The sequence below is a fragment of the Schistocerca nitens genome, chromosome 2 (genome assembly GCF_023898315.1).
Source record: "Schistocerca nitens isolate TAMUIC-IGC-003100 chromosome 2, iqSchNite1.1, whole genome shotgun sequence".
NCBI classification, from domain to species: domain Eukaryota; kingdom Metazoa; phylum Arthropoda; class Insecta; order Orthoptera; family Acrididae; genus Schistocerca; species Schistocerca nitens.
Genome location: NC_064615.1, coordinates 287,273,823 through 287,297,925, shown reverse-complemented (window position 1 = coordinate 287,297,925; position 24,103 = coordinate 287,273,823). Strand labels below are relative to the sequence as shown.

Sequence of the window (24,103 nt, the reverse complement as noted above, 5' to 3'; positions counted from 1 at the left end):
ACAGGGAGAAAACTATTGACTTTTATTCAAAGTTTAAAGAAATCTATGGTATTAAAAGACTGGAAACAAAGAAATGTAATTACAACATAGCAATTGTGTGCAATCTTTTACGTGAAAATGACTAGCACAAAGAAACTGCCATGACAGCCTAATATGTTGTGCTAAAACAATGCACTGCCACTTCAAGCTTATGTAATGTACTATCCTCCAAAATAAATTACATAGTGCAACGCTAACAAGGAAAAAACATTATCCAATAATTCAAAATACATCTATTTTGGTTTTAAACACAATTAGTAATGCAGTACAGTAATTGGTTTATTTTGAACAAAGGGTTACTTGATCTGATACAATGTGAAACTTAATATGCTGTGCTCTTTCAACTGGCTGAATCTCACTCTCTAACAACTCTCCTTGCCCTCAATTATATGTGTAAAAAACACCACTGATAAAGATTTGTGTATATATTTCAATAAAAATAATTTACAAAAGTGGAAACTATATAAGCATGTACAATTCATACTTGAAAATTATACACTCCATGTAGGCCACTATGTACAGGACATGCCTCAAAAATTCTATAAATAATATTTTTAGAACATTGGAGTACCTAGCCTTTCCCCGTAACACTAAAATGAAATCAGTAAGTTTCCATTGTATTTATATTTGAAATTTTTCAAGACAAAATAACAAGTAGTTCTGTAGTGATTTAAATAACATACAGGAATACACAAAGTAAAGAAACATAGACACACAGGTTAACATGAAGCTATGGGACATGCCAGACGATATAGTCAACAACAAGGTCCTCACGTGTCTGATTTAAACAGATATTACTGAACACACATTGCTGTTTGTCAATCATTTATGTAAAGGATTTACCTTTTTGTCTGCTTCAGTGGGGTGACAGAAAGTAAAGAATTTTGAAACACAATCACTTTGCATCACAAACAGGTACAGTTTAAGATAATAGGTGCTGAGTGTGGTGCGTCTGTTGGCACAAAAGCAACTATTAACCATGATTCAAAATTAAAAGTAAAGTAAAAAGTGTCCAAGCAGTGTTATTTAATTTTTGCAAATTTGCAAATAAAATATCAATAAATACTTTAAGTAGATGAAATAAGGAAAGAAACAGGATTTAGCTTTACAAAGAATCTTATGGAATGCAGTGTCATGAGGAGCAAACTCAATGACTTATTTAGAAGAAAACAGAGAGCAAATTTTCACTGTGAAGGATCCAAGATAGCATAACGCATCGTAAAACACATAAATGTTATACTTCATCTTTTTTGCAACAGTAGGAGTTTGCTTACAGACATCGGATTGATTTATATATCCCTGCCACCTGCCACTCAACTGTATTATCTGATGACTGAGACATATACTGTTCAATACCATACTTATGACTCTGTTTATTCAACAATATCAACATTCTACGTGGTATGGCATAAAACAAAACTTCTATGCATTAAGTGATCACACAAGATAAACAAAATAAAGTATTAAAATGTACGACTAGGGTAGCAACTATGTATTCTGGACAGATCTTTGCTTTGGCAAATTCACTGTACAAGTATCTACCACTTAGATGTCTGTCGATTCCTGCCGTAGTACAATGAATGTACGAAGTAGGATTACATGGTGCTAAAAAATAAACACATTTTCACCAAATCCAATTTAATTCTTATATATATATATATTATATATCTGTTTATTATTCTGGACTTGGCAGTTAACTATACACATCTGTGTTAACACTATCTGTAAAACAATGAAATATTCATAAAATAACAGGAAGTTACACTCCCTATCATAATATTCAAAAAGGGCTGTAAGCCCACTGTGATGTACAAAAAGATGTACTCCATAACATACCTGGTAATTACCGTTTAGTTGGGATAATGTCCATATTCAACAATTATTTGCAGTAAGTTTTAATTTATAAATCATAGTGATCCCCCTCTCACACTGTTCGATCATTCTGAGCTCGGTATAAAATCATAAACCTGTACCACACACATAAAAGCTGTGTATATGATTTATCAAAAACAGTACAACAGTAACTCTGCAGCACAAGTGATCACTATCCGTAAGCAACATATGCAAAAGTTAATAGAAGGTGCTAAATATTAGTATATACAGCTAAGAAAAGTACAACGGTCTCAGGAGTACTGTCCTCACCCAGCATATTCCCTTTAAGGCTAGAAAATTTGTGCTTCGATTTTTTCAGCGGTGATGCTGCAGCAGCATAGCACCTGTTTCTGCTGCAGTTGGTAAAACCACTGTTGCAACCATGGTAGCAGCAGGGGCATTGACTTGCTGAGCCTCATGGTCTGTTTGGTGCTGTTGGTGTTCCTGTTCTATCTGCTGAGGCTGTTGCTGTTGCTGCTGCTGTTGTTGTTGTTGTTGTTGCTGCTGCTGCTGCTGCAATGGTTGTTGCTGCTGTGGCTGTGCCTGCTGTTGCTGTTGTTGTTGTTGCTGCTGCTGTTGTTGTTGCTGCTGCTGCTGCTGCTGTTGGTGTTGCTGCTGCTGCTGCTGCTGCTGCTGTTGCTGTAGCAGCTGCTGTTGGTTGTTAAGTTCCTCTTTCACGCGTTTTGTAAGATGGCTGCGTGCATGTTTTCGTAAGTGATCTTTTCTGTAGAAACCTTTACCACACTCTGGGCAAAGTTCTGTCTTTTCTCCTGAATGTATAACGAAATGAAGATTTAGATGCTCTTTACGTTTGAAGCCTTTAAGGCAAACAGAACAAACAAATGGACGATCTGGATTATGACCCAACTTGTGCCTCTCCAAATGTTCCTTCCGTTTTAAACCTGCACCACAAATATCGCAAATGAACCTCCGTTCTATCTTGTGCCCGACAAGATGCTGTTCTAACAGCTCTTTTTCGGGATATGCCATATGACACTCGGGGCAACAAAATAATGTCGTGCCGTCCAACGCTGTTGCAATGTGCACTTGACCTGGCCTGGGCCGCCGGGGTTTTGGAGGTTTTTTCTTATACTTTTTCTTTTTCTTTGTTTTTGTGTTTGTTGCAGGGGCAGATGGCTCCTCAACTGCTGCACCGTTCGCTACTTCGACAATCTCGGGGTTTGAAAGGGGGGATGATTCGATGGCTGCTTCCCGTTTTATCGTTTCGGCAGAAAATTTCAAGAAGTGGTGCAAACTTAGTGGAAGTGTCGATGCTGGGATACGTGACAAGTAGTCTGCCACTGTTGAACCTGGGGTTGCAATACTCTGCCATGCAGCTGGCATGGCAGCAACTGTAGCATGCTGAGCCCCATTTCCATTAAAATCATCCTGAGAATCTTTATCATTTTCCGATTTAACAATAGCCAGTTGCAAAGTTTCCTTGCCTGGTTCCCCCTGTATCTTTTCAATTTCCATTGTGGCTATACCGTCACGCAAAATTAATTCTTGTGGAAGATGTGCTACAACGGCTACTGGGAAGGCCTGCTGGTGCTCCTCTGGCTTATCATCTGTTGCAACAGCAATTGTGTGTGTTTGGATCTGCTGATGATGATGCTGTTGCTGTTCTTGAGGATGCTGCTGTGGCTGCTGATGTTGATGTTGCTGCTGTTGGTGATGCTGTTGTTGCTGCTGTTGCTGCTGCTGCTGCTGCTGTTGTTGTTGTTGTTGTTGTTGTTGCTGCTGCTGCTGTTGCTGCTGCTGCGACTGCTGCTGCTGTTCCTGTTGAGGTGTTTGTTGTTGCTGTTGCTGCTGCTGCAACGAAACCTGTGCTTGAGAGCTGTTATTGGAGGCATCTGATTCACTCTGTGGCTGAGCCGGTTGTGGCGTTACCTGAATGTGAGGATGCTGCACTTGCAACTGAACAATTTCACCACCTTGCTGTTGACCACATAATGTTAAAATCCCTTGTGAGAAGAGAGGAGATATATACTTTGGGCCCACATTACTAGCAGCACCATTAGCACCTAGCGTTGCGTTGGGGTTAACTACTTGAATGTGAACTGCTTGCTGTGGCTGTCCAGGTTCACCAGGCTTTCCAGCAATGCTGATAGGTAGGGTTATCAGTGCTTGCTGCGCCTGTGGATGCTGGCTGTTTATGGCACCTTGGGTTGTCAACGTAAAACCGTTTGGATCAACAGGGCGCAAATAATGCACTGCACCATCACCACCACTAAAAACACCAAGAACTTGGCCACCAGCAGCAACATTGTGAGCAAGCTTTGCAGTGGCAACTTGATGAACAGTAGCTGTAGGAACTGATCCAGTGAACGGACTTCCAAATGGTGTGAAGTTCATTTTAGCTCTGTCAAAAAACTGTAAAATTACAGAACCTGCAAATAAGATAATGCACAGGATTAGAACACAAAATATACAAGAATTTTACTATTTTCTACAGAATTTTCCACTGTCACTTTTTGCCCCCCAAACACACACACACACACACACACACACACACACACACACACACACACACACAAAATTGTTGTGGAGAAACAAAGTTTTTTTTCTGAATATGTAACAATTATTATTTACAAATGAAATTAGTTAAAAGTGATTGAAAAAAGTCTTGTTCACCACGGCATCCACAAGGTAATTACTTCCTGTTCTTTCAAAAGTATTCTGTCCCAAGCTAAACATGGAAATCTTAACAACAGTGCTCAAACCAATTAGGAGACCGATACAGATATCTGATACATTTTGGATGGAATGATACATAAATTAAGAGAAAGGCAAACCCTCACCTATAGGAGACTTGTAAGTGGTGCATACACATGCCTAACAGAAAACAGTGTTCCCCAGCTTTTGAGCTCTGGTTCTCCTTCTAGCAGAAAGTACACACATTCAGACACACCTATGCAGACGCCCAAACACACTATGAAGACACAATTCCCACCTATGTAGTTTGGAGGAACTTGTGCTGTCAGAGAGTAACCAAATGGTGCATGTAATGAAGCAGCAGTTAAAGTAATTTGTGTTGTGGTAGGCAGCATGTTTGGCAACTGGATGGTCAAATATGGATTTGGTCACACTTTGGTGGTGGAAATTTATGCAAGGAAACAGTACCTGCAGAATAGCACATATATGTGGCTGCTTCCACATATGGCCCAATTTTTTTGGGTTTGGCCTTGGTTTGTTGGTGGTCATTTGCACAATTAGATAGTAATTGCAACATAGCTGATATATAACATGGCGCTTTCACATGTGGTACTGCCTTTTATAGGATAGCAAATTCCTGAGACTGGAATGTGATAGGAGGTGATGGGTGGGTGTATGGGACAGGTCTTGCACCTGGGTCGTCCACAAAGGAATGACTAATGGCGTGCAGGACTGGAGTAGGGCTAGATAAGGATATTCTGTACATTGGGGGAGTGGCTGAGCACTACCTTGGGTGATGTGGTTACTATTTTGCCTGGGATATCCCTTAACTCAGAGAACGATGAGAGATAACCAAAGCCCTGGTGATGGTTGTACTTGAACTTTTCAACATCAGGGTGATACTGGGTGATAACAGGAGTGATGGTTGGTGGCTGGTTAACATGTTTACTCATGAGAGAGGAGGATATGGCAGGGGAGATATGTTTATGGATGAGCAGAGTAAGACATTGTCTGTCAATAAAGGCTCTGGTAAGATTATCAGTATATTTCAAAAACTGCTGCTTTCCACTGCAGATACATTCACAGGTGGTGAGGTTGTAAGGAAGAGTCTTTCTGACATGGAACAGTTGACAGCTGTCAAAGTCGAGATACTACTGATGGCTAGTGTGGTGTATATGAACAGACATCTTCATGGAGCCTTCTGAGAGGTAGAGATTGTCATCTAGGAAGGTAGCTCACTGAGTTGTCCTTGGCATGTGTCCATAACATGAAAATGTCATCAATTAATCTGAGGCTGACAAGGGATTTTAAGTACTGAGTGGATATAAAGGATTTCTCCACATCGCCCATAAATAAGTTGGTGTAGGATGGTACCATGTGACTACTCGTGGCAGCAACACAGATTTATTTATAGATTTGGCCTTCAAAAGTGAAATACTTGTGGGTCCACATCTGTTTTTCAAAGAGGATTTGGAAAGAGGTAATGGCTCTGGTATAAGGAGGTAGCTGGGAAAGATAGTGTTCATGGTCGCACGGTCATTGGCACCCTCTTAGAACTCCTTTTGTCTTTTTGTGCAGCCACTGAGTCATCTGTCTTTCCCACTCTTGCCTTGTACTACCCTGTTTCTCACTCCTTGCCTTGTGTGTCCTTCCCTAACCCCTCCTCACACCCATCTGCTCAGGCAACCGAGCTCAACAATTGATAATCAATAATTAAAGTCGCCACAGCCACAATAATGCGCATTTGTGTGTCTGTGTGGTTGTGTGTGTGAATGTGTGTACTTCTTACTACATAAAGAGCCAGAGCTTGAAAGCCAGTGAACAGTTTTCTTTTACATTTGTCTTTGTGTCAAACATCTGTCTGCTATAAGTGTCTGGTTGCCTTTCCCCTATTTTAAATAATGTTGACATGAATGTTGTGACTTGGTCAATTTAAGGGTAAACACTGCTTGGTATTGCTACAGGATCAGGAAAAGTCATCTCCACTCGCCTAGATGCATAGGCCGACGTGTTAGTATTGTGACATGCCCAAATCTCCAAAAGTATGGTAGAAGCTAGTCAGTTGCAAGCAGAGGTAGCAAATGACATTTGAGCTTCCAAAGTGTAATTTCACAGGTGATCAGTGAGGAGCTTAGGTCATGGTCAAATAAAGGCCCACGTAACTTTAACTCTGTTGACTTCGATTTGGATAAAAGTCCAGTTGCCTGGAAATTAATTATTGCATTCACACAATGGGATATTGGCATACACAACATGAATATCAGCACAATATCTTCGATAAGCCAGTCCATTTACAAACTGATGTCTCTTGCTCAAGGCCATCACAGGAGGTAGCAGACTATTACACAATTGTAGGAAACAGAACGCAGAATATCACAGAAAATGCTCATTTTTATTTTTGTGAAGCTAACTTCTATGCACATAGGCTTCGGTGTGTATCCCATTAATTAAATATCATATCATCCTAGTACATAAACGATGATGGACAGAGGAACGTTGTGGGTAGGGATATACTGAATGCAGCCATATTTTATTCTTTGAAAAGTCACAGTTTAGTACTGTCGGGTGAGGTGTGAGACCAAGGTACTACTGAGCTGTGATGTATGCTGGTGGGATGGACCACCAGTCTTAACTTTATTGCTATGAATGGCTCCAGAGAGACCACTTGATGGTTTGATGTTGTCAGGAGATGTCCTTCCAGTGCTATGGTCACAGCAATATCATTTCACTGGTGCTGGAAATGTCAGGGATTCACTTGGAAGACATACTGCAAGAACATCCCATAACTTTGTACAATATCCACACTTGCCACACCCATATGGAGCATGAAATAACCCACACATTTTGCCTAACTTGCACCTTACAACATGCCAGATATTTCAAAGATTTAATAATTGGAGAATGCTGTTTTCTTGAGCAGCACTAAATACATAGATTTTAATAACCTGTAACTGGGTTAGGGATTGTCCCTGATAACGATTATGCAGGCAGGATAAAAACACCATCATATTGTCCTTTTGTGTCTTTTACAACTTGGTGTGAAGTCTGATCATGTATGAATAGAGGCTTGAATTAATTTTAAATTTGTTGTCTTTGATGTGGATAAAAGTCCAAATGCCTCAAAATCTAAATCATAATTTTCTAAAATTGGCTGGGTGGTGTACATATAGCAGAGCTCAAGACTGCTTTTCTGTAGGAGCAGCAAAAATCACTCAGGAAGTCAATGATAATCTAACTGAAGCAAGGTTGGTCATTTGTAATGGCCACATATACAATGTTATGGAACTGTAATGGTTCCTTCTCCATTTTATTGTTATTACACTACTCTACAATTTGTCAATCGTAGCCTCCAACAATACATTCTATAACAGTATAAGTTATCCAAAAGTATATCCTTCTATGGATTGTCTCCTAATAATTCTGATGAATGTCTACACATCTGCATTGCTACAAAGGCACTGCTTATATTCTAATGGCAAAAGCGAACTTCACTAAATATTATATGACAGTAAAATGTTTTATAAAAGTAAACTACACAAACATCTCAAACAACTGGTGCAACAAGAATGAAAAACAGAACTATAACAAGAGCTAAACAAGTACAGCTCGCTTTGAGTATTAATTAACCTACAATACGGCAATCAAGAAATGACTGAATGAATGGTTATCTGAAAGGTATTTTTGCAGTTAGTGGATATGAAATCTGAACAGGCTATTTTAGTTCTGGAATTAATAAATGAAAAGTGAAGATTGGCACAATTCAAGAAAGAATAATGTGAAAGTGCACAAAAACTAACAATCAGAAATATACATACAACAGATTCATTCACAGCACTTGTCAGGGACTACGGCTGGCAGCCTTGCAGTCTGGACAGCCTGAATGATCAGAATCTAATTCCCCAAAAGACATTCCGCTCCTTTGGAAATGTTCTGTCGGTCAAGTCCTGCAATGAGAAGTAATATGTATGAAAAACTAGGCACATAATGACATTCCGAAAGCAAATTCATGATGTATCAGAATGAAAACTAAAACCTAAAATAGTTCATAGCTAAGAAGACAAAACTGGGGTTCCAGACATATTCGGAAAAATCAGTCAGGGAATAAATAATTAAAAAACTGAAAATATGGCATAAAAGGGCACTTATAAGGTAACAAAGCTTCAGTTAGCAAAGTAATTCACCAAAAAAATTACACCTGCAAAGGTCCCTGCAATTTTCTGTCACAAGTTTGAACACAAAATTAATTTATATGCAAAAAAAATCCCCCAACACAATTTCATAACATACATGTAATGAACAGAAAAGCACTAAAATAATTTACAACAATAAACAGCAATTATTTGCCATTGTTAGCTGCAACTGGCAGAAGGTGTGCTTTGTTGGTGCTGCACATTTTTCTAGATTTTGACAAAGATAAATTCAAGCTGCAGTGTTCTTCTTTGGCATGCCAGAGTAGAAAATGTCACAGAAACAATAAGTAAAAAATCTGCACAATTCACACATTTATTTATATGTAAAAGCAGACAACGTAATTTTCCTTTGTATGAGAATGCGAGTGCAAGATTCATGAGCAGATTTGAAATTATAGATTCACATATTTTACTGATTGCAGCAATACCCATTTGTACTGTTTATATAATGTAAAATATTGAACATTCGGCGAGTATTGTGATAAACTCCTACTGTTATTGTCAATTTTAGGCTTAAACTTATTTGTACTCTTTTAAAATTTTTGGTAAGGGTAGGGCTAGCTTCATTCAAAACAATCATTCTCTAATTTCATTGTATAATTACAGGTGAAACAAGTTATTTCTGAGAATTTTCTGATGCCTACAAAACTTTATTATCATAAGTTACTAGTACGAGTATTTTTACATAACTTACTTCATGGCAACTCAGCATTGTGATTCACAATTACTGTCAAAGAACAGATCACTCCAAATTTCATTGTATATCAACACAAATAAACACCCATTTTTCAGAACTTTCGGAAGTTACCGTTGTTCTGTACATAATCTAATATGTAGTAAATCAGCATATATGATTTAGTTACTATAGCAGATATTATAATAAATGTATTGTGTTACATCTAGTTTTTCCCTTAAACAGGAGATATTCTCTACATTTATTATAAATCATCTCTATTTTCAAGTTTGCTAATAACTATAATAAACCTCAAAAAGTTTTAGGAAATTAGTAATTTTTACCAAAGGTTTTTCTGTTGCCTTAATAGAAATCTTGTTTTGGGTATTTTCTTCAATTTTTATAGGGAATTACTAAGTTTTTAGCTCAACAGCATAAAAGATAATTAGCAGGCTTAGCTCAAAGTTATTTCTTCACAGTCCCGTAATACACTGCACGAGCCAAAATGCAGCCCCAATAGGAATGCTTTCTCGAATACAGGATGAGTTAGTTGATGATTATAAGCAGCTGTAAATCATCCTGTCTACTGTCGAACGATTGGCAGGTGCTGCGAATTGATGTGCTGGCAGAGCTCCAGGGAGCCATGTACCTGTGGTACTGGTATCAAAGGTACCTCAAGTACTATGCTCTCCTGTGGATACTATCTCCTCTGCAGAAAGTACAGGATCTGCCATTACTCACCCACTTGACTGCGAGTGGTGTTCCAGTGGTAGATCTAGGCCTCCTGCACAGCATGGAAGGGTACTAGGGAGGACTCAGGATGTTATACTGATCCCCCTAACCAACAAGTTTGAGGTGCTGTCTTTCACTGAAACTGACCCAGTGGGACTCACTTCACCTGTTTTGGGGAAACGTGTTTTGTCTGGTGTCGAGAGGAGGCAAACACAAAAGGGTAGGGTTTATTAATTGTTGGCAGTTCAAACATATAGCAGCAAGGGACAGGAAAGAATACTAGATGCATTCAATATGTATGCCTGGGGACCTCATTCAAAATGTTGAAGAGGCTATTCCGGCAGCCACTGAGGGAACGGGGTGCAAGCAACTGCAGATTTTGGTGGACGCTGGAACAAATTATGGTGTTGTTTGGGCTCTGTGGTCATACTTGGATTATTCCAGTAACTGGCAGAGAAGGTTGAGAAGCCCAGCCTTGTGCATGAAGTTTCAACTAAGCTCACAATTTACAGCATTGTCCCCAGAACTGATCGTGACCCCTTGGTTCTGAGTTGAGAGGAAGGAATGAACCAGAGACTTCAAAAGTTCTTGACGAGCTAGGTTGCAATTTCATGGACTTGCACCATACGGTTGAGAACTGTAGAGTACCACTAAATGAATCAGGTGTAAACTTTTTTTTTTTTTGGCAACTCTCCATCCAATCCAGGTAATGAGAGCTGTAGTGAAACCCAGAAGTATCAATGTAGGATCGAAGGAAATTCCACCCATAGGTGACAGTACTGAAATCCTGGTGGTTAACTGAAAAAGTATTTGCAACCCAGTGCCAAAGTTTGGAGTGCTCCTGAAAAACAGTGAAGCTCACATAATACTTGGTATAGAAAGCTGAGACAGAAACTGAAGATGCATATGAGATTGTTTGGGCAAGACTCAATATCAGGGATGGGCATAAAATGAAAATTGGATCCTTCTATTGCCCAACACCAGACTCGTCTCCTGATGTAACTGAAAACTTTAGAGAACACATGAGTTGGCTTGTATGTTAAGTTTGTACTACCATCATCGGTGGAGATTAATCATCCCACAATCAATTGGGAAAACTATAGTTTTGTTAGTGGTAGGCATGACAAGACAGTCTGTGAAACATTATAAAACTACATAGATAAGATAGTTCGGAACCCCATAAGATAGTTCAGAACCCCACTCATGATGAAAATATATTACATCTAATGGTAACAAATAGACCTGACCTCTTTGAGGATGTCCACATCAAAACTGGTACCAATGGCAACGATGCAGTTGTGGCAACAATTATTACCAAAGTACAAAGGACAACTAAAACAAGCACAAAGATATAGATAAAAAAGCAGTAGTGTCATACCTCAATGAGGAGCTTGAAACTTTCAGCACAGGAAAGGAGCATATGAACAAACCACAGATTAAGTTTAAAGGAATAGTTGACCATTAACTGGATAGATATGTACCCAGTAGAACAGTTCATGGTATACTACCACTGTAAAGAAACTTCTACAGAAACAGAGACTACTGCATAATAGGAGTAAAAAAGGATAACCTATAGATAGAGAGATGTTGAATGAAATGTGTTTGGCTGTAAAAAGAGCAGTGTGTGAAGCATTCAGTGACTATCATAACACAATACTGTCAAACGATTATTCACAAAACCCAATGAATTATGGTCATATTTAAAGGTTGTTAGTGACACCAAAGTCAGTGTCCAGTCACTCTTGAACGAGACAGGCACTGAAATTGAGATAGTAAATCAAAATCTGAAATGCTTAACTCTGTTGCCAAATGTTCTTTTACAAAGAGAAATCCAGCAGAATTGCCTCAATTTAATCCTTGTACCACTGAAAAGATGAATGAAATAAGTATTAGTGTCAGTGGTGTTGAGAAACAAATGAAATCATTAAAAAAGAACAAAGCTCGAGATCCCAACTGAATCCCTATCAGATTCTATACCGAATTTGTGGCTAAGTTAGCCCCTCTTCTAACTATAATCTACCGTAAAAAAAAAAAAAAAAAAAAAAGGACTATGTTCAGTAGTTGGAAGAGAGCAAAGTTCCTGCCGGTCTACAAGAAGGTAGTAGAAGTGATCCACACAACTACTGTCCAGTATTACTGACATCAATTTTTGTAGAATCTTGGAACATATTCTGATCTCAAATATGATGAGGTGTCCTGAACAGAATGATCTCCTTCATGCTACCCAGCACAAATTCTGAAAACATCGACCATGTGAAACCCAACTCACACTTTTCAAACATGACATACTGAAAGTTTTGGATCAAGGCAGTCTGACAGATGCAGTATTTCTTGATTTATGAAAAGCATTACCACATGTACACTTATTGTCTAAAGTATGATCATATGGGGTATCAAGTGGAATTTGTAACCGGAATGAGAACTCTTTGGTAGGGTAGGTGCAGCATGTTATCTTGGGTGGATAATCATCATCAGATGTAGAAGTAACTTTGGATGTGCCACAGGGAAATGTGTCGGGACCCTTGCTGTTCATGTTCTACATTAATGACCATGTGAACATTATAAATAATATCCTCAGAGTTTCTGCAGATGATGCAGTTATCTGTAATGAAGTACTGTCTAAAAGACGCTGCATAAATATTCAGTCAGCTCCTGATAAAATTTCAAAGTGGTGCTAAGAGCGGCAACTCGATTTACATGTTCAGAAATGTGAAGTTGCATTGTAAATAGCCTTTCACTCCCCGTACTTTACCCCACCTTCAGAATTTGAAAGAGAGTATTCCAGTCAACATTGTCAAAAGCATTGTCCAAGTCTACAGATGCTAGAAATGTAGGTTTGCTTTTCCTTAATCTATCTTCTAAGATAAGTCGTAGGGTCAGTATTGCCTCACGTGTTCCTACATTTCTATGGGATCCAAACTGATCTTCCCCGACATCAGCTTCTGCCACTTTTTCCATTCATCTATAAAGAATTCATGTTAGTATTTTGTAGTCATGACTTATTAAACTGAAAGTTCGGTAATTTTCACACCTGTCAACACCTACTTTCTTTGGAATTGGAATTATTATATTCTTTGTGAAGTCTGAAGGCATTTCACCTGTCTCATTCATCTTGCTCAGCAGATAGTAGAGTTTTGGCTGGCTCTCCAAAGGCTATTGGTAGTTCTAATGGAATGTTGTCTACTCCCAGGGCTTTAAAAAGCCTTTCAATGCTCTGTCAAATTCTTCACTCAGTATCATACCTCCCATTTCATCTTCATCTATGTCCCCTTCCACTTCCATAGTATTGCCCTCAAGTTCATCACCTTGTATAGACCTTCTATATACCCCTTCCACCTTTCTGCTTTCCCTTCTTTGCTTAGGACTGGTTTTCCATCTGAGCTCTTGATATTCATAAATGTGGTTCTCTTTTCTCCAGAGATCTGTTTCTAATTTTTCTGTAGGCAGTATCTATCTTACACCTAGTGATATATGCCTCTACATCCTTACATTTGTCCTCTAGCCATCCTTGCTTAGCCATTTTGCACTTCCTGTCGATCTCATTTTTGAGACGTTTGTATTCCTTTTTGTCTGCTTCACTTACTGTATTTTTTTTAATATTTCTCCTTTCATCAATTAAATTCAATATCTCTTCTGTTACCCAAGGATTTCTACTAGCCCTCACCTTTTTACCTACTTCATCCTCTGCTGCCTTCACTATTTCATCTCCCAAAGCTACCCATTCTTCTTTATACTGTATTTCTTTCCCCTGTATTTATCAATCGTTCACTAATGCTCTCTCTGAAACTCTTTACTACCTCTGGTTCTTTCAGTTCATCCAGGTCCCATCTCCTTAAATTCCTGCCTTTTTGCAGTGTCTTCTGCTTTAGTCTACAGTTCATAACCAATAAATTGTGGTCAGAGTCCACATCTGCCCCTGGAAATGTCTTACAGTTTAAAACCTGGTTCCTAAATCTCTGTCTTACCATTATATAATCTATCTGAAATTTTCCAGTGTCTCCAGGCCTCTTCCATGTATACCACCTTCTCTCATAATTCTTAAGCCAAGCGCTAGCTATGATTAAGTTATGCTCTGCGCAAAATTCTACCAGGTGGCTTCCTCTTTCATTCCTCAGCCCCCAGTCCATATTCACCTACTACTTTTGCTACTCTTCCTTTCCCAGCTATCGAATTCCAGTCCCCCATGACTATAAAATTTTCACGTCCCTTAACTATCTGAATAGTTTCTTTTATTGCATCATACATTTCTTCAATCACTTCATCATCTGCAGAGCTAGTTGGCTTGTAAACTTGTACTACTGTGTTAGGCCTGGGCTTCGTGTCTATCTTGGCTGAAATAATGTGTTCACCATGCTGTTCACAGTAGCCTATCCGCACTCCTGGTTTTTTTTTTTTTTTTTTTTTTTTTTCATATTAAACCTACTCCTGCATTACCCCTATTTGATTATATATTTATAACCCTGTTTTCACCTGACCTGAAGTCTTGTTCCTCCTGCCACCGAACTTCACTAATTCCCACTACACCTAACTTTAACCTATCCATTTCCCTTTTTACATCTTCTAACCTACCTGCCTGATTAAGGGATTTGACATTCCATGCTCCAATCCGTAGAACGTCAGTTTTCTTTCTCCTGATAACAATGTCGTCCTGAGTAGTCGCTGCCAGGAGATCTGAATAGAGGACTATTTTACCTCCAGAATATTTTATCCAAGAGGACACCACCATCACTGAACCATACAGTAAAGCTGCATGCCCTCGGGAAAAATTACAGCTGTAGTTTCCCCTTGCTTTCAGCCATTCGCAGTACCAGCACAGCAAGGCCGTTTTGGTTAACATTACATGGCCAAATCAGTCAACCATCCAGACCGTTGCCCCTGCAACTACTGAAACGGCTGCTGCCCCTCTTCAGGAACCACACATTTGTCTGGCCTCCCAACAGATATCCCCCATTGTAGTTGCACCTACGGTACGGCTACCTGTATTGCTCAAGCACACAAGCCTCCCCACCAACAGCAAATGGGGGCAAATTAGATTAACAGGGGATATTTAACATATACAGAGAAGGGCAGCACATATGGTTACAGGTTTGTTCGACCTGCAGAAGAGTGTTATAGCGATGCTGAAGAAACTGAACTGGCAGACTCTTGAAGATAGACATAAAATATCTTGAGAAAGCCTGCTTACAAAGTTCCAAGAACAGGCTTTAAATGATTTTCAGAATATATTACAACCCCCTACTTGGATCATGAGGGCAAGATTAGATTAATTACAGCACATAGAGGCAAATCATTCTATCTGCACTCCATTCAATAATGGAAGAGTAAGAAACCCTAATAACTAGTACAATGGCATATTCTCCCTGTCATGCACTTCACAGTGGTTTGCTGAGTACAGATTTAGATTGCAAAATGCTTTCCAAAATGTCACTGTTCTCAAAAACCCAGCCTGAAATTGTGATAATATCTTTGATTGCTGTTTTCTATGATTCTCAGTTTTATTTTTTAATTTCTCTTATATTTTGTCACCCTCTTCTTCAACAATGTTCTACTGTCATTTCGTCTTTTTTCATTTCCTCTAGCCAACCACAGTCGCTTGATAGCGCTTCCTTTATTATCTGATCTCCATTCTCAGCTGCTTCTTGTCTTCTCTCTTAATGCTGGTTTCTGAAAGACTTCATTGCTGCTGTCCTAATTTGACAGTTCCACATGACTGTCTAGGCAGTACAGCTTTTCCACATAGTTTGCTTACTATGAACTTTCATTCTCCACACTGGTTTCTACGTTATGGAAAATAACAAGAAAGCAAAATCGTGGGAAAACAAAAACCAACTGACAGAAAAGCTAAATATACTGTAACCACAGTAGCGATGTACCAAACTACCACATGCAAACTAGCAGTGCTGCTGTCTGTTTGCGTAATCTGAATATATCAAACCGCATGTAATAACAGTGGAAAACGAACTTATTAGTCAATACATAAACTACAATCATGCAACAGGAAACAGAACAGTATTGGATACCATTGTTGGATGGTAGGAATTTCAGCAACTGGAATTGTTTAGTTAGTGGAAAGGCCTACACAGAAATGGCAAGAGTCTATTCACAACAACAAAGTTGAACAACTTTTCTAAATGTAGTGGGTCATTAAATAAGCTGCCTTCATCTATAGCATTTGTATTGCAGCAATGTCAAAGAAAGCATCAAGGCATGTATGGTGCAAGGTCTAAATATACTTGTTACGGGCATGGGAAATATTGGGGCACAATGTAGAGCATGCAAACATAAAAGGAAGAATTCCACAAATATAACGGCTAAGGTACAAGACACAACTGAAGTGAAGACAGTTTTTCTTTGTCAGCTGCTTCTGAAAGTTTGTCAGATAACAAACTGGAGTGATTTCTGACATAGGGACAACAGAACATGTTTCCTTTGACAAATGTGAGGGAATTTGAAACTCCAATAAGAATTATAGTAGCCAGAACGGATAAATTTTTGTTTGGCAGAAAGTTTCGAGAAGTCGATGTTGAAAGCACAGTTTATGTAAATAAATTTCAAATAAAAATAAAAGTCATTCTTGCAGTACCACGTTTCCTAACAATCTTTTGTTGGTATGTAAACCATGGGCTACAATATTGTTTTTGAAAGTTAAGTGGGCTCAGTTCAAAGAGGCAATGAAGTTACAGCTGTAGCTCAAAGGAAAGATTCAGGTTTGTATACCCTTTAGTGTATACTTACTATGAATGCTATGTTTAGTGCTCCAGATTCAGACAAAAGCTTAGGACATTTGAGCTTTGAAAATATGAAAAAACTTCATTATCTAGCAGATGGACTGGACAAAGTACAGTTTTATGAACCTGTAACTAAATGTTTGATCTGCTCCGAAAGTAAAACAAACATGATTATTACACAATGAGTCTGATGTTTGAGCAGGTGATCACACAGTAATGTGCATGGCCCTATACTGCCCATCTATTTTGATGGAATGATGCAGTGACTTTCACTGATGATCCTACTCACTTTCCAGTAGCTTATATAGTTCAATCAAAACTGTAAGTGTTTCATTATTTTAAAGTATATCATGAAGGGGCTACTGCTCATTTTGAGATGAAAATCGGGAGATTTAGATGTGGTAATGGTTGTGAACACATTTCGAATGAAATGATGAAATTCTTTGTAGGAAAGGGTGTGCAGTTAGAGTTTACAATAAAATACACACGTCAACGAAACAGAGTGGTAGAGCAACTAAATCATACTATAACTGAAAAATCTCACTGTGTAGTTCTTGCATGCAAACTTGGAAAGAAATTTTTGTCAGAAGCTGCAATTGCAGCTATTGTTACCATTAACCATTGTCCTATGTCGGCTTTATGTGAAGAATCCAGCAATGCTGTGGTATAGAAGGAAGTTAAACTTGAATAAACTGCATGTGTTTAGGTGCACTGCATACCTGCACACTCTAAAGGAATTAATGACAAGAAAGCCTGATAGTAGGTCATTAAAGTGTTTCATAATTTGCTATTGTCCTAACAGTTATAGATTATGGTATACCAAAGAAGATAAAACAGTATTTAGAAGATATGTAGTTTTTAAAGAAGACAAATTTTTGTTTGAAGGAGGAAGTAGTGATACTGGATCATTGTGGAGACCATTCAAATGGGCAATGCAGCACATAACAAAGCAGAAGATCAGGGTCATCAGACTGAAACAAACTTTGGGGAAACTGAATGAACTGTTGAAGATAACTCAGAATTTATGAAGTTGAAGAAAACAGAACCTCTGTGGAAAAACACAACAGCTACATCACTATTCTGTAATTCACACTCGGGTCAGAGGGTTTATAGCACCACCTTCAGACTATTTCTCTACCGCTCTACTCTCGAACAGCACATGAGAAGAGCAAGCACTTAAATCTTTTTATGGGAGCTCTGAGTTCTAATTTCTTTATTTTTTAAAACAATGATAAATTTCTCCCTATGTAGCTTAGTGTCAACAAAATTATTTTCATATTTTGACAAAAATGTTGGTAATCTGATTTACCATGTAACCAAAATATAACAGATTTCTTTTAGCACTCATATAGACGACCTCATACTTTTCTCTATTTACAGTGGTTGGTTGGTTTTAGGGAAGGAGACCAGACAGCGAGGTCATCGGTCTCATCGGATTAGGGAAGGACGGGGAAGGAAGTCGGCCGTGCCCTTTGAAAGGAACCATCCCGGCATTTGCCTGGAGCGATTTAGGGAAATCACGGAAAACCTAAATCAGGATGGCCGGACGTGGGATTGAACCGTCGTCCTCCCGAATGCGAGTCCAGTGTCGAACCACTGCGCCACCTCGCTCGGTCTATTTACAGTGAAAGACCACTTTTAGCACCATACAGATATGTTGCCTAAATAACCATGCAATTGGTTTTAATCTTCTGATGACTTTACTACAAGGTAAATGGCAGCAGCATCTGCAAATAATGTGAGAGGGCTGCTCAAATTGCTTCTAAATAGTTTACATAGATTAGGAACAGCAGAAGGTCTATAACACTTTCTGGAGATCACCAGACATCACTTCATTCTACCCATTGACTTTCTGTCAATTACTGTAAACTGTGTTTTTTTTAATTGGAAATCATGAACCCAGTCACACAACTGAGATTATACTCAGCAGGCATGCACTTTGATTTCACGTCATTTGTGAGGATTGGTGTCAAAAACCTTCTGGAAACTAGAAATATGGAATCAATTTGAGATCCCCTGTTGATAGCAGATTGTTTTCTTTGAAGTAATTCATAATGTTTGAACATAGTATATGTTCCAAATTCCTATTGCAAATCATCATCTGTGATACAGGTCTGTACTCTAGCATGTACTTTAATTTCCTTTCCTTTCTTGGGTGTGACCTGTGCATCTTTCCAGTCTTTTGGTATGGATCTTTCACTGAGTGAGCAGTTGAATATGATAGGTAAGTATCGAGCTATTTATCATCATACTTTGAAAGGAACCTAACTGGTATACAATCTGGACCAGAAGATTTGCCTTTATTAAGTGATTTAATCTGCTTCGCTACAATGAGGATATCTACTTCTGAATTACTCTTGTTGGTAGCTGTTCTTGATTTGAGTTCTGGAATATTTACTTCATATTCTTGGGTGAATGAATTTTTCCGAAAATCATGTATAGTAACTCCGCTTTTATGTCACTGTCACTGGTAACAATACCATCGTTACTGCACAGTAAGGCTATTTATTGTGCTTGCCACAAGTTTACTTTGTATACAACCAGATCCCCTCTTGATTTTGTCGGATTTCAAATCAGAGTTTTGTTGTGGAAATTATTAAAGCCCAAGTTTTGAGCCTCAGTGAAACATCATCAGTCTTGAATATTTTACTTTCTTTTAAATTTGGCATTCTTTTTTGGTTGCTATGTCAATCCAAATGAAGTGATCCAATGGAAATTAAGTTGTTTGCTTGACCATTTTTAATTATTTCGATTTTTTTATATCTGATTACCTTATAATAGAGAAGTTTTTTAAAAAAAATTTCCTTGTGCCGTTATTGAATGGCCGCGATTCAATTGTAAGCACACGACCCTTTTTCAATTTGGAGATATTAGCATTAATTTGAATATCTCAGCACTGGGTTAAGTTACAACATTGCAATTGACATGATTGTTCTTAGAAAAGTCTTCTCTACAACACTGTTTATTACCCAAAATACCCTAATTCAAAAATAACCAGTTGAAATGATCTCCAAAGTTGGTACTGAAAATTTAGAAAATCCACTTTTGGAGACCCAAAAATAACAACTAAGGAATGACTTATCAGAGTGTGTTTCTTTCTCTAGTTTGCCTTATATAGAGCAAGAACACTGACAAATGTTTCCTCAATTTTTTTTGAATTTTTGAAATTCAAAAAAATCTTTATTTTTTGTAAAGTTTGTGGCAAGATCACCAGATATATCTGGTGGGACCGTATATAAAAATTTGTTTTTGCACATTTTTTACACCTGTTTGATAGCAAAGTACTGTAAAATTCCAACATAGCTATTTGACTGTGAACAAAGATATGAATTTCTCAAAATGAGGAAATGTTCACATTACACTACAACTGATCTTACGGCTGTTGCCTAATTCATCTGTGATATTGGTTACATGTAATAAATTATTACTGAAGTTATGGTACTGAATTATATCCAAAGACTTGAAAAACTACTGAACTAAACACTTATATTACCTTGACAAATTTAAAATAATTATTTTCAATTAACACACTTTTGAGATACAATGCTTCCTAATCCTAGTAGTGATGGACAAGAACACTTATTTCTTCAGACAGCTTTAGTGATATAGAGTAAGACCTCCCAGTTGCTGTCATAAGTTCACACAGAAAGCTCCCTTAACACATTCTTCACTGGTATCCAAACTTTGTCCCTAGAAGATTTATCACTAGTAGACTTATTGAATGATGCTCTTGGATTAGCAGGGCGGTAAAAATGTGCAAAAACATCACTGTTTCCCAAACTAATTCTTTCAACCTGTGCTAGCCACCACTGTCCATCATACACACATGCCACTATGTCATTCAACGTTAAAGACAGATATATAGTTTTACTGACAAAATGATCCTTGTAAGTTTCAGTTTCTGATGTTACATAGCATCGAAATACGTTTTCTGCAATGCCAAGGAATTGGTGGAATTGCTTTGTCCCTTTTATTGCTATACATTTTTGAACTCTGGTTTGAAGTGTTGTTTTGATGTGAAGAACTACCTCTTATTTCTTGATGAAAAAATAGGTGATGCCTTTAATATTATGCTTGCAATAAGCATACATATCTTCTACTGTAAGAATTTGGTCTGTGGTCTTCCTTTATAGGCTGGCTTTACTCACATCACATTTTGTTGTATCTCCTACTCCATCGCATGCATTTTTACCATGGCAAGAGGCAAAAAAGTGCCATTTGGCTTCCAACCCAAAATCTACTTTGTGGTTGCAAAGATTTGAAAATTTTTTCTTGTTCTTGTACTGACTACCACTTCCATATGAAAAGTAGATGAGCTTCTCAGCCTTGGGCAACTTTTATGTAATTTTTTACATACTTTTGAAACACAAGGACAACTAAAGTGTTGTGCTCCAAAGTAGTCACTTAGACTGCAAATTGAAGAATAGCAAACTAAGTCTTTTTCATTTCTGAAGTACAGAACACATGGGCACACTGTTGCCTGGTCACTGACCCAATTTTGTATTTCATACTGAACCACAAATTTAAAGTTTTCTGCAAAATCAGCTAGGATTATGCATTCAGTTAAATAAAATCATGCTTCTTTAGCCTAAAAAAACTTAATTGTATTTCAGAAACATAGTGGTGACTTTTGAGATTTTTCTAAATTATCAATTACAGATTCAAATCACTCTTCCTGAGATTTAACCACTGTTATCATTTCAACCCTGTCGGTTGTGACCCACTGTTTGAAGGTAATATTGTTGGGCATTTCTTCCTTAGACTTCTTAAACAATTCTTCCTTAGACTTCTTAAACAATTCAAGAGCAGTTTCTTTACTATGGCATTCATCACACGCACTCATCACGCAGCCATAATTGTTAGTGTCACAGGACATTAAATATAGTAACTCTTAGTAGTTAACATCAATGAACTTAGCACCTGCAGTCATCAGCCGGAAATTTTGATGATATAAACAAACACATAAGGATTGTGTTACTGAGGAGCCGGCCAAAATAAACCGCTTAGGCCAAAGGCAACAAAATTTTTACCTTCCAATTCTGCATTCGGTATGAGCATTTTTGAAAGCTACATAAAGTTCATTAAAATCTGACAGCCCTAGTCATTTCTGCTTTGCTACTTTAACTCCATTTATAACATCTCTTTCGCTGTCTTTGTTACCTGTGCACATTCTACTGTTATCATCACCTTCAAAAAAACTGCTGAATCTTTCCAGTTGTTTCTTCACTTACACCTAATCCTTTCTTCTTTCCTAAAACTTGAAGAATGCCTTGCTCTTCCACTAATTTTTGGGTTGGTCTAACCAAACAATCAGAAATGGTGAACTCATGAACCATTTTTTTCTCTTGACCATGAGTCAGGGAGCAAACTTAAAATTTTAACTTTTTCTTCTTTAAGTGTCATTGAACACTTACTTCTTAATTTCTAAATTAAGCTCAAATATTCAGTGTCACGTGATTATGGAGATAGGTTTTCTTCTTTTTTAGAAATACTGTTGCATCTGTATTACTAAGGCATGATTCTAAGTCTTCTCTAATTTTGTCTGAAATTCACTGTACCTTGCTTTCAATAGCTGCTTTTCTTTGTCCGCTACTCAATTTTCTTTCTTTCGAAGCAGGAGATACCTCTAAATAAGAACAATTTGCTAATAGCTTCCTCATTAGTAATACAAATGTCATTAACAAGGTTACATGATTCTGGTTCTGGATTCACAATAAACATTTTTGAGTAACAATTTGTGCACAGGGAATTTCCAGAAATCACATTAAGTTTCACTCAAGAAGCTTTTTTATTCACACTTAACAAGGACAAATGTTTAAGTTTTATTTCCCTCAAACCTTTAGTAACTGGCTTTTTATGGACTCTGAGTGGATCAGAGCATTTTTTTTTCCAAAAATGTGATTGTACTTCAGAATAAATTTTTTCTCATGATACAAACAGCTGATACAGAAGAACCTACTCATAATTTACACAAAGTTTGTCTATCTTCATCAAAGTCATTAACATTTTTTAAGTTTTTTGAAACTGAATCATAAACTGTTTCGTGACACACTTCCCTTACTATATGTCCAACAGAGCATTATTTGTCCACTTTATTGCATTCCAATTAGTCTCTCAAATTTATGTATTATTAAATTTTAAAATTATTTTAGTTGATTAAAAAATTACATTCATGACAAAAGCACATAAAATATTCTACACTCTTAATGAAGTATATAAATCCAGTCTAACAGAGGTTTTTGAACAGACTGACTGCAACAATGCCACACCCAGCAAATGTAGTGGAGGTATGCAATTGATGTACAGACTTGTCACTGACTACTGAGCTTCTGTGCAGACTTGTAACTCTGTCCACAGAGCTCCTGTACACACTTATCTTGAGGACTAAACTCATGCGCAAAACTGTAGCCTTCTCAACAACAGAGAAATTTCACATGTTTATTATTTTACTTTTAACATTTTGAACTTGTAATAATGTGCTACTGAATTGAGAATAAACCTACATGTAAACTGATAATTTTTTCAATATAGAACTAAAACAAAAAGCTCTTATTGTGTAATATTTTACAATCAAAATAAATAATACTAACTAAGCATAGGATGATAGTGTTAACTAAATATAGATTACAACTAAATTTTATTACAACGAAACATTTAAAGACGCAACAACCATAAGATCAATTATTTCATCATTTTCAAAAATTTGTATCTTTGTTCACAGTCAAATATCAATGCTGAAATTTTTACAGTACTTTGCTATCATATAGGTGTACAAAATGTACAAAAATCAAATTTTTATATTCAGTCCCACAAGAGATAACCAGCCCCAAACTTTACAGAAAATAAAGATTTTCAAATTTCAAAAACTTATAAAAAATTAAGGAAACATTTGTCACTGTTCTTGCTCTATATAAGGCTAGTAATTTATGATATCTACCCAGAGGACAAAAATACACTCTTGTAAATCATTCCTTGGCTGTTACTTTTGGGAAAATTTATTTTCTAAATTTTCAATAACAAACTTTGGAGGCCATTTTGACTGGTTATTTTTGAATTTAAAGTATTTTGGGTAATAAACAATGTTGTAGAGCAGAGGTTTCTAAGAAATCATGTCAACTGCAATGTTGTAACTTGACCCAGTGCACAGATATTCAAATTAACGCTAGTGTTTCCAAACTGATAAACTGTCGTGCGCTTACAAATAAAAATGGGGG

The 24,103-nt window shown here is 37.5% G+C and overlaps 1 protein-coding gene across 2 annotated transcripts in view; it reads right to left on the bottom strand.

Annotated features, from left to right (window-relative positions):
- Nucleotides 1-449: 449 nt before the first annotated feature.
- LOC126236039 (specificity protein transcription factor 3-like) overlaps nucleotides 450-24,103 on the bottom strand; it is a 35,394-nt gene continuing 11,740 nt past the window's right edge. For both annotated transcript variants that reach the window (XM_049945073.1, XM_049945072.1), the window contains exons 3-4: nucleotides 8,382-8,510; nucleotides 450-4,301 (exon numbers count right to left, since the gene is read on the bottom strand). In XM_049945073.1, the coding sequence (XP_049801030.1) occupies nucleotides 2,227-4,266 (2,040 nt within the window). In that variant the 5' untranslated portion in view covers nucleotides 4,267-4,301; nucleotides 8,382-8,510 and the 3' untranslated portion in view covers nucleotides 450-2,226. The remainder of the gene's footprint in view (nucleotides 4,302-8,381; nucleotides 8,511-24,103) is intronic.